The sequence below is a fragment of the Oncorhynchus kisutch genome, linkage group LG6, assembly GCF_002021735.2.
Source record: "Oncorhynchus kisutch isolate 150728-3 linkage group LG6, Okis_V2, whole genome shotgun sequence".
Taxonomy (NCBI): domain Eukaryota; kingdom Metazoa; phylum Chordata; class Actinopteri; order Salmoniformes; family Salmonidae; genus Oncorhynchus; species Oncorhynchus kisutch.
The window spans coordinates 57,603,589-57,622,222 of NC_034179.2; the positions used below are offsets into that span (position 1 = coordinate 57,603,589).

Here is an 18,634-nt window from a genome sequence, read left to right on the forward strand (position 1 = left end):
CGTTGTGGGCATCAACCAATCATGTAATTTGTCTCAGAGACCCCTTTAGTCAGGCTTCTAGTGTATAGGAGGGTTGTAATTTAAATCAATCAGACAAATGCGCTGTGTAGGATATGACTTTTAACAGACAGAAAGACATCCCAGCTTAGCTATGCTGTCTCTGAGTAGCACATGGATGGAGGCCTTTGTGTCGAGCAGAAGTTATGTCATGAATGAACATCAAATCCTATTGAGAAAGTGGCTGTGGAGGAGGGACATGAGGATGAGCCTTTTGTTATGTAATTATCATTTGCAGACATTGTACTTTCAGATTTGTAAAATATATATTTTTAATATTATACTTTAAAAAAATATATATCATTCTGTGCATTTCCAAGCATCAGTTGATTATTGTTTCAACTGAATCTTTCTGTTTCAACGGAAAACCATACTAGACTAGACTAGACATAAAGAGCACACTTCCTCCCAAATTCCAAATGCGCTTCAACACAACTAGCTTTTATCTCCAGCAAAATGGGGATGAGAGAAGTGTATGTGTCTGGTACAGTAGCCCTATAATGAGGAGGACTGCTGCTGAGAGTGGGGGATGCGTATTCTAGCCTTAGCAACAGCAACTGGATTGGTGAGTGCTGATGCTCTAGCCCGGCTACCATTGGCTAAAGCTTGTATAGGAGAACAGGGCATGATAATTCATCTTCTGAAAGAACTTCTTTGACAAGACATGGCTTAGTACAGTGCAGAGCCAAGTGAGGATGCATTTGTGTCATTTCATGCCCTTTCTCACATCAGCAGTATTTTTTTCCCCCAATGGTAGGCAATGAATTTGATTGTCATCATATGAGAAGATATGATGGATATTTAGTCATTTGCATCTGATACATTTTCAGTCAGTAAAAGTAAAGCAATTTCAAAACCAACTGGGTATGTGCACTGATAGATACAAGTTTTATCTGGCAAATATGACAGCTTGGTGCCATTGTAATTTACTGGTAGACTATGTGATGGGCCCCTTGTTCTCTGTCCATCAGCTGTTCTGGAATAGCCCTGCTCTACCAGAATCGTCTAGTGTTTCATCAAGGGCTTTTCTCCTTCCCCGTCTTCGATTGACTGTGGAGGAACTGAGCCTGTTACCAAAATCAATAACTACTATGGGGAATGAACACAATCTGCTTACAGATGGCCTATTGACTCCATTTTACTCAGCCAGATAGATTGTGCTTTTGACTTTGGAAAGGGGGTAGGGGTGGGGTTGGATGGGGGTTAGGCCTGGTTCAGTAACATTTCTCCCCTGATTCAGCATGAGGTGCTCTTCTCCTTCTGTCACCCAGAGCTAACGTAAGACCTAATTTCACCTAAGTATCAAGTCCAGCCTATACTATAACCTATACTGAGGTGAAGCCTGGCTCGTGTGTGTGTGTGTGTGTGTGTGTGTGTGTGTGTGTGTGTGTGTGTGTGTGTGTGTGTGTGTGTGTGTGTGTGTGTGTGTGTGTGTGTGTGTGTGTGTGTGTGTGAGTGTGTGTGTGTGTGTGTGTGTGTGTGTGTGTGTGTGTGTGTGTGTGTGTGTGTGTGTGTGTGTGTGTGTGTGTGTGTGTGTGTGTGTGTGCGCGCGTGCGCGTGTGCGTGTCAACCTTGCATTGAAAGAATTTGTATTCAGATGTATTTTCTATGAACCAACAGTTTTATTGATACATACCAGTGTTGCATTTGTTGGACGAGAAAACATTGGGTTTCAGTCATATGAGGCATCTTAACCTTCAGCCAGGTCAGGGGCGATCATAATATTATGGTACAGAAGAGCATTACTTTTGGAATAAGATTTTAAAATCACATTCATATCTAAATGAATGTGAATTCATGTTTAAATTCATGTCACATTCACATCTAATACTGTTTGCCGATTGCATTATAAATGTATTCATCAATTGTGATGGTAAACCTGTAGCATCTGTCATAGTTCTTTCTATCAAGATTTATTTGTTCATCTATGTTCATCCGTTATGTCACCGTGACAAAAAAGGTGTATATGGAGAATAGGCAAAAAAATAGAACTAGGCAAACAAACAAATAAATAAATTTACACTTCACTGTCTTAGCAGGGCAGACAACCATAACCATCACTGTGTTTCCAGGTCAGCTGAACAGGTCACAGTTTGATGATGTCACACTGAGGACAACCAGCTGTTTGGCTTTCAGGATGTGACATAGGCAGATGTTACATTAAACCGGCATTGTGTGGTTGGATAAGCGAGTAACCAGCTTTCAAACTTCAGTTGAGAACTGTTGGTGCCAGATGCTAGATTAGATGCAGCATTTAGTTAAGAGGCCCTGAACAATCTGAGAGATAGCATTGGGTGGCACTGGAGGAAGCCTGGACCAAATGCTGCTTTTCAACATGACAGTACACTACAACACAAGTTAAGTTACTGCAGATTTTCTCCAGTAGAGCAACTCAGTGGCTTGCTGTTTCTTATCCAAAATGTATATGTTATAATTTGTTAACACCAAACTATAAAAATATATATCTAGCGACCTAGCTATGTACCTAATTACAATATCTATCTATCTATCTATCTAAAACCTACCTACCTACACTTAGAAAAAGGTGCTATCTAGAACCTAAAAGGGTTATTTGGCTGTCCCCATAGGAGAACTCTTTGAAGAACCCTTTTTCCAGGTAGAACCCTTTTTGAGTTATATGTTCAACCCTTTCCACAGAGGGTTCTACATGGAACCCAAAGGGGTTCTACCGGGAACCAAAAAGGTTTATCCTATGGGGACAGCCAAAGAACCCTTCGTGTACCTACCTACCTACCTACCTACCTACATACCTACCTACCTACCTACAGTATCTAGCCATCCATGAACAACTGTACAACTGCATTGACAACAGATGCAACAGAGGTGTTCACAATATATGATAAATATCTCATTATATACTATATAAAATGCACATGTAACTATATTTAGTGTACAATAAATGTAAAACTATATCTATCCATCTGTATATCTTCCTTCCTTCCTACCTGTAGTGAACAACAGCTATAACAGTACTACATCTGCCTCGTTGTACTAAAACAGTATCCATTATATTGCCATGACAAAAATGGGAATCTAAGGAGCCCCTTTGGATTCATCAAGAAGAAGTAACATTGTAAGAACACAAAGCAAAACAGCATCAGAAAGTCATCTGAAAAGGCCAAACACCGACTGCTGTATATGACGATAGGATTTCAACAACAGCAGCACTGAAATGTGGTTAGAAGAGCTTTGCAATATTTGAATGAAGTTGTTATTATCATTGTTATTATTGTTGTTATTATTTTCTCTTGTGCAACCGCTACATTATTCACATTTAAGATAGCAGAAGACAGATGAAAGTAAAAATGGTATAAAAAAAAAACGACAATAATGTTTCATGAGTATTCCTACGTAGAAAATCAAACACGGTTCAATCTTGACTATCTCACAGCATCATGTGACATTAAAAGCACAGAAAGGTGACTCAAATAAATGAACTATTTTACAGTGTGATCGTTCTACATCTACACTATATGTCACTATGACAAAACCTCCCGACGGTAAGGTCGAAGGTTGAGCTAACACTGGTGTTTTTTTTCCTCTGCTTTTATTATAATTATTTGGGATCCTCCGCCTTTTGTTATGCAAAAGCACAAATACAAGAATTGCATGTCACTATAGCAATGTCCATTACAGATCAATTTATTGTTAACAATCATTGTTTTGGCATAGCGTACTTTCAGCAAATGGAGTAAAGGAAACACAGATTCAAATAAAATGTCAACAATGCAATATAAAGTATAAATAGAAAATAAATCAGACTGAAGTCTAGTCATTTCATGTTCATATGAATACGTAACATCCACAGTATAGGTTAATAATAATAAAGTCAAGCTACTGTATATAAATACATCACCAGCATGCACAATATTATATTATCGAGAATATTGGAGCAGTTATCGTCTTACACTGAAGAAACAGTTTAATAGGCAAGTGCATTTCTTGACAATTAAAAAAGTTAACACAAAAATAAAATCCACAAATCTCAAATATGCTTTTAGATTGGGAGAGACTATATGCACATTCCTTGTGCCCAAAACTGTCACGCAGCGAGAGTTGAGTGGGAACAAACGGATTCGGTCTAGTCATTTCAGTCAGGCATCTTAATGAGCTTTTCCCAGCTAGCTAGTTTATGTTTGTGGCTAGAAACTTCAGACATAATGTTTTACTTGTATGCCAAAGCTGGGACTTGGGAGTGTTCAGAATCATTCTGTTTTTAACGGAAATATTTGTTTCGGTTAAAATCATTACAATAACTGTGCTTTAGTTGTCACCCGGCCTGATATTGGCTAAACTATCTAGCTACTTTCCTCTCCTTACAGCAGTATAGCAGTGGTCAGCAAGTGGGGTGAAGGACACACTGTGCCCCATTGAGCAGAAGACTGTATCACGGTGACATACTATACTACCAATATTACAAGTGATTTCTCGTGTAGGCTGCTATCCTACTCTAAATATAATGAAGTGGGATGAAACAAATAGCTACCGCAAGCGAAAATGTGTTACAGCTGCCTGGTGAAGCAACTGCTGCCCAGTGGGAAGCAACAGTGGGAACTGGGAAGTACCTCGATACAACACTGTTGCACTGGTCATTCACACCGGCTTGTCGTTACGTTAGCTAATTGGCATGGCACGGTGACATCCAGATGGTGACCAATCTACAAGTTATTTCATCCGTGGAAATAAAAAGCACTTTCTTTTACAAGTTATAACTAGTGCCATGCTGCTGTTGTTGCCAGCTAGCCAGCATAAACTAGCTAGCTGGGAAGGGCTCAACAGGACGGCTGACTGACTGTCAGTACCGAATCCATTCGTCTCCACTCACAGCTGTGTGACATACGTCATCAGTTTTGGGCACCAGGCGTGTCCATATAGGCCAGGTAATGTGTATTTTGTCCACTGAGTATGTGGTTCCAGTCAACTCAGTGTCATGGATCCAAGATTGTTGTAAACATGAATATACCGTAATTTAGGACAAAATATTCTGTTGTCTTACAATATCAAATGATCTCCTCTGCAAGATCATTGTTTTTGTTGTTTTAGTGATTTTCTTTGTATTAGCATAGTTTCATATTCTATTAATATGGCACCCGTGACAACCTAGGTAAGGGGAGAGTAATAATAATAATAATAATAACCAGGTGCTTGAAAATGTTTATGTATAGCATATCAGCGCATTAGAGGGCTGCACTGGCTGTGTATTTACTACTTTAGTTACAGTAATATAGTCTGTCACTGAGTACAAACACATTCCTGACATCATGGGAACAAAACATTGGTTATGTATGTTCAATAATCACAGAGGATACCTGCTTTCACACAACGATTACCATTACAGGGTGATGCACACCTTTTAGATTCCATGTTGGTAAGTCTGAAGTGGTTAGCTAGAGGTACGATACCTATTTCTCCCTCTCTGGAACCTATTTGCAACTCTTTCTTTTTGCGAGGCGATGACATTCAAGTTTTTTTTTTTTTTGCACAAGCTTCTATCTCCCCTTACGATTTTGAATGCTCCTCCTCCCTCACCACATCAGTTAAATAAGAAGCTCCATTTCATTTAGTGCCATAAGAACAGTCTTTATGCCAGTATGAGGGTGTCATTTCTAACCAAATAGCCAGACTCTACTTTTAGCCTCTACAAATAGCCAGACTGACTGTTTGAGATACAGAACTTCTTCCTCTTAAGTGGTTTGGCAAATGTCGCAGAGGTAATCAAGAAGGAAGGGGTTCAACTATTTATTTTTTAACGATACTAAAAACTAAAATCATCTCCCTTCCTACTCCTCTTTCAATTTTTTCTTAACTTTTTTAATTTGTGTACAAATGAAGAACTGCAGCTGCGGTAGTATCATCAACGGCAAAAGTGGCTGCCAAAGTTCCACCAGCCAAATCATTTATTTCTAAGAACTGGTTTCATATTTTGTTGTGATTTGTGAGGGAGCGGGGTGTTGTGTGTATTGGCTGAAACAGGACACGGGAGTCTCTTTAGGGACTCTCTAGTTGTTGGTCTCACCACCCTCGTCATCCTGCTGGTCGCTGGTCCAGAGTGTCAAGTTGTCTCGTAGCAGCTGCATGATGAGGGTAGAGTCTTTGTAGGAGTCTTCATTCAGGGTGTCCAGCTCAGCGATGGCGTCATCGAAGGCGGTCTTGGCCAAGTGGCAGGCCTGCTCAGGTGCATTTTGGATCTCGTAGTAGAACACGGAGTAGTTGAGGGCCAGACCCAGGCGGATAGGGTGGGTGGGCTGCATGTGCTCCTTGCTGATCTCATGGGCCTCGCTGTAGGACTTCTCAGAGGACTCCACCACGCCGACCCTCTTCTCGCCCGTGGCCACCTCGGCCAGGTAGCGGTAGTAGTCGCCCTTCATCTTCAGGTAAAACACCTTGCTCTCGTGCTGCGTCTCGTTGCAGTTCTTGATCAGGAAGTTGTCCAGGAGGTTGAGCACGTCCCGACACACGGTCTCCAGCTCCTTCTCGATCTTCTCGCGGTACGCACGCACCATCTCCATCTTCTTCTCGTTGCCGTCCGCCGAGGTCTTCTGCTCGATGCTGGAGATGACGCGCCAGGACGAGCGCCGCGCCCCTACCACATTCTTATAGGCCACAGAGAGCAGGTTCCTCTCCTCATTGGACAAGGCCTCATTCAACTCTGTCACCTATGAGACAAGGAGGGAGAAAGAGGGACAGCAATGTTTCAGAGTTGCAGTTTACCTTAAAACAGCATTTTAATCTTGTTAATTACTTTTATTGTCAGATTTGAAAACTTTTTTTTTCGTTAGGCCAACATGCAATCATTCATTGATGCCATGTTCTCTCACTTCTGCCAACGTTATGGATAGGAAAGGATATAGTAATGCCATGCCATGTGTTCACTTGCTAGCTGAAATATCCTATTATATTGATATAACCTAAATAGCTATTCACATATCGTCATTCATGATTCACAATGATCGAGGTCAGAGATGGGCTAACTCCCATGATCTTCTACACCAGTGATCATGGCATCCAGAGGCTGCAGGCTGGGGTTGGACCACGCCTGCAAGTGGCAGGCTGACATCATCCCCCTGTCCCTGGCTTCTCATTGGCTTTCTCCTGCTCTGAAAGCTTGTTTTGTTTTGTTTCCACAGGCCTGTGTCTGTCTGGCTAGAGGATTTAATCCTTTATACCCCCACGAGAAGAGACCATGCGGTGCCGCACGCATCACAGCCATCTTTACATACCTAACCCTCTGCTCTGAATATAAAGCCAGCTACTCTCTGGTTGCATGTCCCAAATGGCACCCTATTCCATTTTATAGTGCACTACTTTTCACCAGGGCCCAAAGGGCTCTGGTCAAAAGTAGTGCATATGGACGCAGCCTCTGTTTCAGGGCCTAAATTCCTCTCCAATCCCATTCAAAGCAGAGCATGGGGCCCTGGCTTGTGGCTGTGGCAGTATAGTTCGCAGCAAGCCCCCTTTGTCTGATGATAGCCCTACTGAATGTGTTGTCTATGAAGAAAAAAAATCTTTCTATTCTTAACCTCCCGAACTAGAGAGATTTTGGTGATATTTAAATACACAAAAATCAGAAAAGCACAGAGCTAAACCCACTTGATTGCTTGCTTGCTTTAAGCCGCCTTGCTCTCTTGGCCCGTTGGCAGAGGGGTCCAGAAAAACAATCTACAGCTAGCTGTTTGATGATGTCAGCTTGGGAGCTCAACGATAATTTACTGCCAAAGCTAAAAGCATTGCTTTGAAGGTATATATTGTCATTTTCCAGTGCTGTCAGAACAACGGTTAAACTTAACCCTAACCTTAACCATCAGCTGCTTATCAACAGATAGTTTGTTAATAGTATGACCATATGTAGAGCATCTACATAATCCGGACAATTCAAATAAAGTGTGACACTTTGCTCTACTATATTTCTAATCAGAATCCTCAAAACTATAACGAGAACAGGGTACTTTTTTAAACTTTTGTTAGCCTGGAGGTTCTCTAAGTCTTTCTCCAGCTTTGAGAGCATAGCACATCCAAGGGGCAGATAGTAACTACACTCCCGGCCCTGCCTTTCCAGTGACGTCGAGGCCGAAATCACTCCTTTTATCTTTCCATGTCAGCTATCATTTGATTGAGCAGGAGGAGATTGTTCACTATAATTTATTCTCTAATCTTTCTCAGTTCTCTCTCTCTCTCTCTCTCTTTCAATTTCTCTCACTCTCTCTCCTCATCTATTTATCTATCTATAGTCTGGAACATATCCCTTTCCCAGTCCCTTTTTCTGCCTCCCCTAACCAATCAAGAGGGGTTCCACTCTCTCCTCCGACAAATTCTGTGCATTACAGCTTACAGTACACATCCAGAATCAGAGCAAGTCATCTATGAGTCATAGCTCAATCTAATATTCCAAGCCGCTTATGATGATTACAGCCCTCGATTGAAGAAAAAAAGAGATTACTTTGCTGTCAGTGTTTTCTTCTGCTACACATAAAGCTTACTAAATTGTCCAAGTGGGAGTTGTTATTTTCGTTGCCACATTGCTTGGAGCCTTGGACTGGCTATACAAGGAACTTTTTATTCCTGCAAAAATGTAATATATAAAACACCAAGTTCAACTGCTGATACCGCTCACACGCACAGGTGTATCCTCCAACACACAGAAATGTTATCATATAGGAGAACACCCATTTCACCCCTAACTCTTCCATGACATTTACAATCCTTCATAGATCAACTTCCTTCAGTGATTCTTCAAAGTCAAAACAACACACAATTTATTTTTTATTTAACCTTTATTTAACCAGGTAGGCCAGTTGAGAACAAGTTCTCATTTACAACTGTGACCTGGCCAAGATAAAGCAAAGCAGTGCGACAAAAACAACACAGATTTACACATGGAATAAACAAACGTACAGTCAATAACACAATAGAAAAAATCTATATACAGTATGTGCGAATGTAGTAAGATTAGGGAGGTAAAAGCAACAAATAGGCCATAACTGCAAAATAATTACAATTTAAAATTAACACTGTGTGATAAATGTGTAGATGATGATGTGCAAGTAGAGATTCTGGGGTGCAAAATAGCAAAAATAAATAACAATATGGGGATGAGGTAGTTGGGTGGGCTATTTACAGATGGGCTGTGTACAGGTGCAATGATCGGTAAGCTGCTCTGATTATTAAGGTTATGGTTAGGGTTAGGGCTAGGGTAAGTGGCTGGTTACAACCAGCCAATCCCAGCCTTCTGCTCTGGCCAGATGACTGGCTAGTGTCTACCTACTGTAACAGAGAGGGGCCGAACTCTGAAAGGCAAAAAATATCTATCTATCATGCTATCTTCAGTTTCCATGGGAACTGACTGAGAGATCTGCTTTGTTTGGGACAACCAGATATTCTATCTCTACAGCCCAAGGACAGGATAAGGAGAATGGCCAGTGGAGGTAGTGGATTGGGGTATAGTGTGGTAGTGGGTCAGGGGAAGGATCTGCTAATACACACACACACAGTCCACAAATAGCTATGTCCAAGACAATCCCCTCTATGGGCTAATTCATAGTATCTCACAAGGAATTACCTTTTCGCCCTATCTGTATCCACTGCTAAAACAACAGATCTTCTTCTTAAAATGTTATTTCAATTGATATAACAGTAGAACAGCTAGCATCTCTCTGACACACGCTACAATTTCAATGCTTCCAAGACAATAATGGACACATTATACTACTGACCTTGAGTTACCTTCATATAATGCAACGTGTTGCATCATAAAGCATCATAAATTGAACAATGGCCATATAGATGACCTCTGGACTGGTGTTGTTGTGCTATTACTGAAAAGGTAGGGAAACAGAGAAATGCGCATGACCAACAGAACAAGCACTTGACACTACTTTTCAAACACACACGCAAGCACACACACACACACACACACACACACACACACACACACACACACACACACACACACACACACACACACACACACACACACACACACACACACTAGACAGGCCATGGGCTTTGTAAAAACATGGCTGCCTTTATTTCAGCAGCCTGGGGGTGAAACAAAAAGGACTGACGGAAGCTGTGGTGCAGGGATCACAATAGAGCCCTCTGTCTGCCAGCAGAGCTCATCAATCGCCCTGGCTCTCTCGTGACTCATCCCCACACTGGCTGCTGTCAACTCCCAAACATCTGTGTGTGTTAAACGATAACAAAAGCAACAGGAAACCAAAAGATCAATTATTTCTCTCTGATGGCTGTCTACTGTGAATCATGGCTGAGGCCCACTAATGTCTAATATCTATAGAAGGGAAGGCATGTAGCGGAGGAAGTGAGGTTGGTTAAAGTTGGAAAGGGTGCGGAGTGGCACCACACTCATTTTGTTCCACCTCTGCAACCCATCCCACCTACTTGAAGGCCACACATGGATGCAGGGCTGGGTCATTCCTCAAATCGGGTGCCTTTTGGACCAATATGTTTGACTTTCAAAAAAACATATTTGTCAAACTCAGTCACTTAAATCCTAAAAAATTTAGGTGGATTGTTTACACAATGAGATATTACAAATTCGTATCTACAGTTGAAGTCGGAAGTTTACATACACCTTAGCCAAATACATTTAAACTCAGTTTTTCACAATTACTGACATTTAAAAATTCCCTGTCTTAGGTCAGTTAGGATCACCACATTATTTTAAGAATGTGAAATGTCAGAATAATTGTAGAGAGAATGATATATTTCAGCTTTTATTTCTTTCATCACATTCCCAGTGGGTCAGAAGTTTACATACACTCAATTAGTATTTGGTAGCATTGCCTTTAAATTGTGTAACTTGGGTTTAACGTTTCGGGTAGTCTTCCACAAGCTTCCCACAATAAGTTGGATGAATTTTGGCCCATTCCTCCTGACAGAGCTGGTGTAACTGAGTCAGGTTTGTAGGCCTCCTTGCACGCACAAGCTTCTTCAATTCTGCCCACAAATGTTCTATAGGGTTGAGGTCAGGGCTTTGTGATGGTCACTCCAATACCTTGACTTTGTTGTCCTTAAGCCATTTTGCCACAAATTTGGAAGTATGCTTGGTGTCATTGTCCAGTTGGAAGACCCATTTGCAACCAAGCAGCTTAACTGATGTCTTGAGATGTTGCTTCAATATATCCACATAATTTTCTTGCCTCATGATGCCATCTATTTTGTGAAGGGCACCAGTCCGTCCTGCAGCAAAGCACCGCCACAACATCATGCTGCCACCCCCGTGCTTCATGGTTGGAATGGTGTTCTTCGGCTTGCTAGCCTCCCCCTTTTTCCTCCAAACATAACAATCGTCATTATGGCCAAAACAGTTATATTTTTGTTTCATCGGACCAGAGGACATTTCTCAAAAAATTACAGTCTTGTGCAGTTGCAAACTGTAGTCTGGCTTTTTTATGGAGGTTTTGGAGCAGTGGCTTCTTCCTTGCTGAGCAGCCTTTCAGGTTATGTCAATATAGGACTCGTTTTACTGTGGATATAGATATATTTGTACCGGTTTCCTCCAGCATCTTCACAAGGTCCTTTGCTGTTGTTCTGGGATTGATTTGCACTTTTCGCACCAAAGTACGTTCATTTCTAGGAGACAGAACGTGTCTCCTTCCTGAGAGGTATGCGGCTGCGTGGTCCCATGGTGTTTATACTTGCGTACTATTGTTTGTACAGATAAACGTGGTACCTTCAGGCATTTGGAAATTGCTCCCAAGGATGAACCAAATTGTTTGGAGGTCTTACATTTTTTTCTGAGGTCTTTGGCTGATTTCTTTTGATTTTCCCATGATGTCATGCAAAGAGGCAATGAGTTTGAAGGTAGGCCTTGACATACATCCACAGGTACACCTCCAATTGACTCAAATTATGTAAAAAGCTTATCAGAAGCTTCTAAAGCCATGACATCATTTTCTGGAATTTTCCAAGCTGTTTAAAGGCACAGTCAATTTAGTGTTGATAAACTTCTGACCCACTGGAGTTGTGATACAGTGAATTATAAGTGAAATAATCTTATAAATAAATTATAAAATTACTTGTGTCATGCACAAAGTAGATGTCCTAACCGACTTGCCAAAACTATAGTTTGTTAACAATAAATTTGTGGAGTGGTTGAAAAACAAGTTTTAATGACTCCAACCTAAGTGTATGTAAACCTCCGACTTCAACTGTATATACAATAAAATATAAATATATTAGTAATTTATTTAATATCTTTTCTAACAATATTTCCATGTTTGATTGAGTTCTCTATCAAACATATTTAAAAAAATATATACACTTCCATTCAAAAGTTTGCGGTCACTTAGAAATGTCCTTATTTTTTAAAGAAAAGCACATTTTTTGTCCATTAAAACAGAAATACAGTGTAGACATTGTTAATGTTGTAAATGACTATTGTAGCTGGAAATGGCTGATTTTTTATGGAATATCTACTTAGGCGTAATCGAACCCACAAATGCTTGTGCTCCAGATACTCAACTAGTCTAAAGAAGGACAGTTTTATTGCTTCTTTAATGAGGACAACAGTTTTCAGCTGTACTAACATAAATGCTAAAGGGTTTTCTAATGATCAATCAGCCTTTTAAAATACTAAACTTGGATTAGCTAACACAACGTGCCATTGGAACACAGGAGTGATGTATCCTGCTAATATCTACACTTATGTAGATATTCCATAAAAAATATGCTGTTTCCAATTACTTTAATCATTTACAACATTAACAATGTCTACACTGTATTTCTGATCAATTTGATGTTATTTTAATGGACAAAAAAAATGAACGGTAGTGTATATTTTTTATTAATATTAATTTAGCCTAACAGGGTGGAGATTTATGAGTGACACAAACAGAATAACTCATGAAATATGGAAAATATATATAAAACAGAGTGTGTATATTTATTTAGCTTTGCACCGATTTCACACTCAAAGAATTATGACACTTCCTGAACGTTATGTCATTGTGGGAATGGGCTGTTTTCTTAAAGGGGAATTACAACATACTAACAGGGTGGAAAGGGAAATCAGGGACCTTAAAATACAATAATAACAAACACAATATTCATGAACATTTTAAGTAGGATTATAAAATAATCTCTCATAGAAGTTTGTTAATAGCACCCGGGGACAATGCGAAAATGCCTACATCCACTAAAAGTGCATAAAATTCCCTTTGAGATCCATTTCTTTGTGTTTTTATGGTAAAGGACACATAACTTTATCTTTAAAGCCCTTTGGAAGCCACATTTGACACGAAATAGAAGGTGATACGAGGTGATATTTCCTGGGGACAGAAAATGCACCAGATTGTAGGAATGACCCGACTAACACAAGAGTGGGCTCAGTCTACATGTCCCTAGCTCCCGATCTCTTCATCGCTTACACCCCCCACCTCTGTTTCTCTCCCCATCTCTCTTTCATCCTTCCTGTCATCACTTTCTCCTCATTCCCTTGCACTTCCTCCCTTGCTTTCCCTTTCTCTCTAACTTAAAGTGACATCTCTCCTGCCTACCCTCTCCCTCTATCAGGCTGCAGAGCACAGAGACGACGTGTGCTAGCGCTACCTGACGTCACTAGCTGTGAGAGTGGTGCGAGCGTGGATGGCTGGTTAAGGCAGAGAGAGGGAGAGAGAAAGGGAGAGAGGAAGAGTGGAAAAGAGAGGGCGTGCTGCTGGGAAAGGGGGATGTATGTGTGTGTGTGTATGTGTGTGTGTGTGTGTGTGTGTGTGTGTGTGTGTGTGTGTGTGTGTGTGTGTGTGTGTGTGTGTGTGTGTGTGTGTGTGTGTGTGTGTGTGTGTGTGTGTGTGTGTGTGTGTGTGTGTGTGTGTGGGTGTTTCAGGGAAGGGGGTTGCTTCAAGTAGCTCTTTGTTGTTATATAACCATACATGACTGCAGTTTTTCATAGAAGTTTTTCTCTGTCTCTGTCATTGCTGCTGCGGCAGGCATATAAAAATACAATGCGTAAAAGGCAAGGAAAAAACATGAGTAAGTTAGTATGTTTTTTAAAGCCAGGTCCATGTTGGTAGTGAGGGTGATAACCTGCCCTGCTACAATACAGAGAGTGAGGAGGGTACAGCATTCAAGATACACAGCATCAAGGCGGGATTTACGATTCGACACATTTGAGTAATAGCCTACTGTCATTTATAATCTGGAGAATGTTACCTTTCATTTTAGATCGGTATGAAATAATAAATAAGGTGCCAGTGAAATGAGATGATCACAAAAGCTCTGACAAAGGTTCAGGGGACAGGAAGGGTATTGGGGGATCAGGTAGCTCCTGAGTGGCCCAGTGGTCTAAGACACTGCATCTCAGTGCTAGAGGCGTCACTACAGACCCTGGTTTGATTCCAGGCTGTATCACTTTGTTCACCATGGTGTTGTTGAATATTGTTCCCATGTCCGTTTGTGCGTGTGAGAACCTGTGCTGTCTGTTTTGGGCTTTCGTGCCCTTGTGGATTGCGCAGATCTTAATCATTGCGCGCTAGTGTTATTTACTCGAGGTACTCCTCGCTAATTTTGTTTGTGTTTCAACCCTGTTTTTGTTACGTGTTGGTTTGGTCTTCGTCCCCGTGCCTTTACATGGCACGCCGTAAATTGGGTAAAATAAAAAACCTTGTTATGCATTCCTGCGCCTGTCTCCCGAATCATTTATACCAGTGTGACAGGTTTGCCCGGGGTAGGCCATCATTGTAAATAAGAATTTGTTCTTAACTGAATTGCCTAGTTAAGTAAATGTTAAATAAAAAAATAAAAGCTGCCTATTCAACAGCATGATGGTCTTTATTTTCTAAGACGGTAAAGTAGGGCAGTGTCACGCCCTAACCTGAGAGAGTTTTTTATTCTTTATTTTGGTTAGGTCGGTGTGTGACTAGGGTGGGTAATCTAGTGTGTGTATTTCTATGTTGGCCTGGTATATGGTTTCCAATCAGAGGCAGCTGTTTATCATTGTCTCTGATTGGGGATCATATTTAGGCAGCCATTTCCCCACTGTGTTTTGTGGGATCTTGTTGATGTGTAGTTACCTGTGAGCACTCCATAGCTTCACGTGTCATTTGCTCTTTATTGTTTTTTTGTGCGTTTCACAAATGAAAAGATGTGGAACCCATTTCACGCTGCGCCTTGGTCCGAGTATGCTTACAACGATGATCGTGACAGACAGACACTAAAGGAAACATGACATCACAGGGTGACACTGGATGCAACCCTCCTCCCCGCACTTTTCCCCATTCTCTCTCCCCCAAAGGATGAATGAACTGCTTCACCTCAGATAGAAGCCCAGCATGTGAACCATTTCTGACTCAGATTCTGAGTTATAGTGCGAGGGTTCATTCACCCGACTGATGAATGAAAAACATGTTACATCATCAGCCCAACCACATATGCTTTACTGCTTTGAATTGAGTAACTGTTAAAAATCCTGTTTATAACGTTGCATATAACATTCAGTGCTTGAATTTGGCAAATTCACGCAGGGCAGGTACCTCTACATATCTACTGCTCTAGTCTAGTTTATTAGGATCCCCATTTGCTACTCTTCCTGGGGTCCCCGCTCTAGTACCACAACCAGAATAATTGCTCTAAAATATCAATACCAGTATTGTAAAAATGTCACCATGGTGAAGGAAAATATAATTATTGAATGCCATCCAAGTATACATGCATCACATTCTCTTTTGACACGTTAACGGTCGACTAACTGACTGACTTTAGAGGAGGGATCCTCTGCATGTGGGTAGTGACAACGAAGTAGAATGCCAGCATACCACTACTGCCAACCACTCGTCATTTCCCCAGAAAATGTAACTGATGGCCGGGGAATCCCTTGCCACTGATGCCCAGTGGAGTGGCAGCTAAATCAAAAATCAGTCAGACACACCCTGATACCCACTGCTGCAGCACAGCCAGGGCTGGAGCTGGTGTTGGGGGCTGGCTCGGGCTGCATGGGGCTGGAGTTCGGGATGGGGCTGCATCTGCAGGGGAGTCAGGCCGGGCTGGGGATGGGACCGGGGATAAGGATGGGGGTGGACTTCCTCCATCTCTGACTCAGCATCATTTAGAGGGAGGAGCCAAAGCCCTTCTCCCCTCTGACATTATCACCACCTGGCCCTGAAGCAGCCTGCTGTCCTGAAGAGTATAATTCATGACTAATACTACTGCCAGCTTCTGTAATTAAATCTGTGTCTGTGTTATTACAGTGTACTAAAGTAACCCCTCAACATTATAGTGCACTGTTCAAGGTAATTATACCATGCCTTCTATATGGACTAGTAGTCTGTGACAGAGCATTACCTCAGAGGTGGATATAGACAATTTATTTAGGATTTTCTACTTAACGTGGATCGCCTACTATACTCTCTTCTTCTATTCTATTGATGTAATACAGTTTGCCCTGATGCCTATTCTGAGTTTGTAGAGACTGAATATGCTATTGGGTAGATGGTAGGCCACAGTAATTGGCATTCATGTTTTTTGGGGTCAGAATGAGGATGAGAGATAGGCTAGACAGACAACCTCAGTGGATAGATCCCAGGAACTCCATAGTGGCCTGGCCAGATCATATAATTGGATTAAGCCTCCATATCATATACTTCCTCAGCTATTGTATATACAGTGAGTAGGCAATATCATCAATTACAGAATTCCTGCATTTCTGAATTGTGGGCTACAGATAAATGGGCTGAGTCTGATTCTGAAATGGTGCAATACGGGTACTGCACCTTGGCACACTGCGACACGCCTAGTGCAAGAAACTGCTATGCCTTCCTTTCAAGGGGGTCGAGGAGGACGCAAGTATAAAGCATTGGGTGCTATAATGTGTCTTTGAGATTGAATTCACAACCCTGACCATTCTAACACGTTCTAGTCTGCACATTGAATCCACTGCAATATGACAACCACAGAACGTTCTGGAAGGATTTCTGCTGCCACCCACGTTTCAGGTTCCCAGGATCATATTTTATGGGGATATTGTTTATTGCCCAAATCGATATCGGCTACGACACTAACGTTTGTGTTAGGCCTATTCTACACAGGTGGGTAGATTTTATGACATTGTGTGTGTGCGTAAATTGATTTCCTCACAATGATAGATGTGACTAATAATGCATCTTCGCGGGAGATTGTCATGTTTAGGGAACATCATCACAATCAGGGAATGGGACATGCCTATCTCCAACCCTGCTGTCACTCTCATTGCAGTAACCTACAGTAAACCTAGAGTCGGCTACCAGTAAATTGCTTTCCCTCTGGTGTCTAGCCAAATGTTCATCGTTTTATGCGAAGATTCCACTGCCCCTCCCTGCCAATTGTATCTGTCCTTTCAATTTAATTCAGTTAGATCAACAATTAAACAAACAGGTTTCATCTACAGAGCAAGGTGCTTTGTCGGTTATTGCCTCCTATCATTACTGCCATGCTGTCTAGCTGATTAAAAAGCAACCTAGCAAAAGGCACCGCCCTAAGATCACACAGTCCGCATTCGTTCGCTGTTTTCATCATCTGACAGCCGTATTCCACATTGACAACCCATTTCTACTAGGCTATGAGGTAATAACTGACCATACATAGCTCAATGTTTCAATAAACATTACCTTTCATAAAGATAATGAACGGTGAGCAAATAATCGCCGGATTTAAAAATAAAACAGATGTCGAAAGGTATGGTGAAAGCCTACATGGGCCTTGCCAGTAAAGTTCCAAAAAATGTCACTGGCATGATATATTGGCTTTCCCCTGTCTTATTCCAGTTGAAGGTTTTGACATAATAATGATCTTTCATGGTATGTTTAATACACCAAATATGGAACACTACAATAATCAGGGAACGATAATTGCCATAGGATACACCACAGTTATTCTTTATGTAAGCCTAGCTACATCAAACAAAACAGAAAAAAATGAAAGTGTAAGTATTAGAAAGTGGAGGTTATTTTTGATTCCTTATGATACTCAGAAATATGATTCCAAAGCAGAACTTACCGATTTCATGGCTGCTGCCATATCATCATATCTTTCAGCCTGTTCGGCCAGCCTGGCTTTCTGCACCAGTTGCTCGCGATCAACCATTTTAGCTGTCGTTAATACAATGTTATTCTAGAATTGGTCAAGTTTAAATGGTAATATGTCACTCTCAGCAATGCAGTGAACGTTACCAGAGGTCCTCTTGCTGCAGCTGCTGTCTGCTGTCTGCGCGTGCAGACGGGACACCCCCTCCCCCTCCTTACCACTTTCCGTGGATTGCGTCACCACCTGAAAAGGCGTGTCTATGCGAAGTGATGTAACAATCATTATTGGGAGAACGGTCCGTGCCTGATACCGGTAACAAATAGGATTTTACCGTTAGAATCAGACGCTATTTACTCTGCGCAGGGTGCTGTGGGAAATGTAGTGGTTTAGGCTAGCATCTTTCATTCTAAACCATCAAACACACTATAATTGAACAATGGTATGCATATAATCAATGAATGTGTTTCTCTCTGTAAAGAGTGAGGGTTATTCTTATACAAATTCTACCACAGAAGGTCTAGTATAGCCTCCAATAGGGCATTTATGG

General features: G+C 41.4%; 1 protein-coding gene across 1 annotated transcript; it reads right to left on the bottom strand.

Moving 5' to 3' along the window:
- Positions 1–1,657: 1,657 nt before the first annotated feature.
- On the bottom strand, positions 1,658–18,320 carry LOC109893030 (14-3-3 protein gamma-1). The gene is made up of 2 exons (XM_020486024.2): positions 18,061–18,320; positions 1,658–6,734 (listed from the first exon to the last, which is right to left on the bottom strand). The coding sequence occupies exons 1-2, from the start codon at positions 18,145–18,147 to the stop codon at positions 6,078–6,080; spliced, it is 744 nt and encodes a 247-aa protein (XP_020341613.1). The 5' UTR covers positions 18,148–18,320; the 3' UTR covers positions 1,658–6,077.
- Positions 18,321–18,634: the final 314 nt, after the last annotated feature.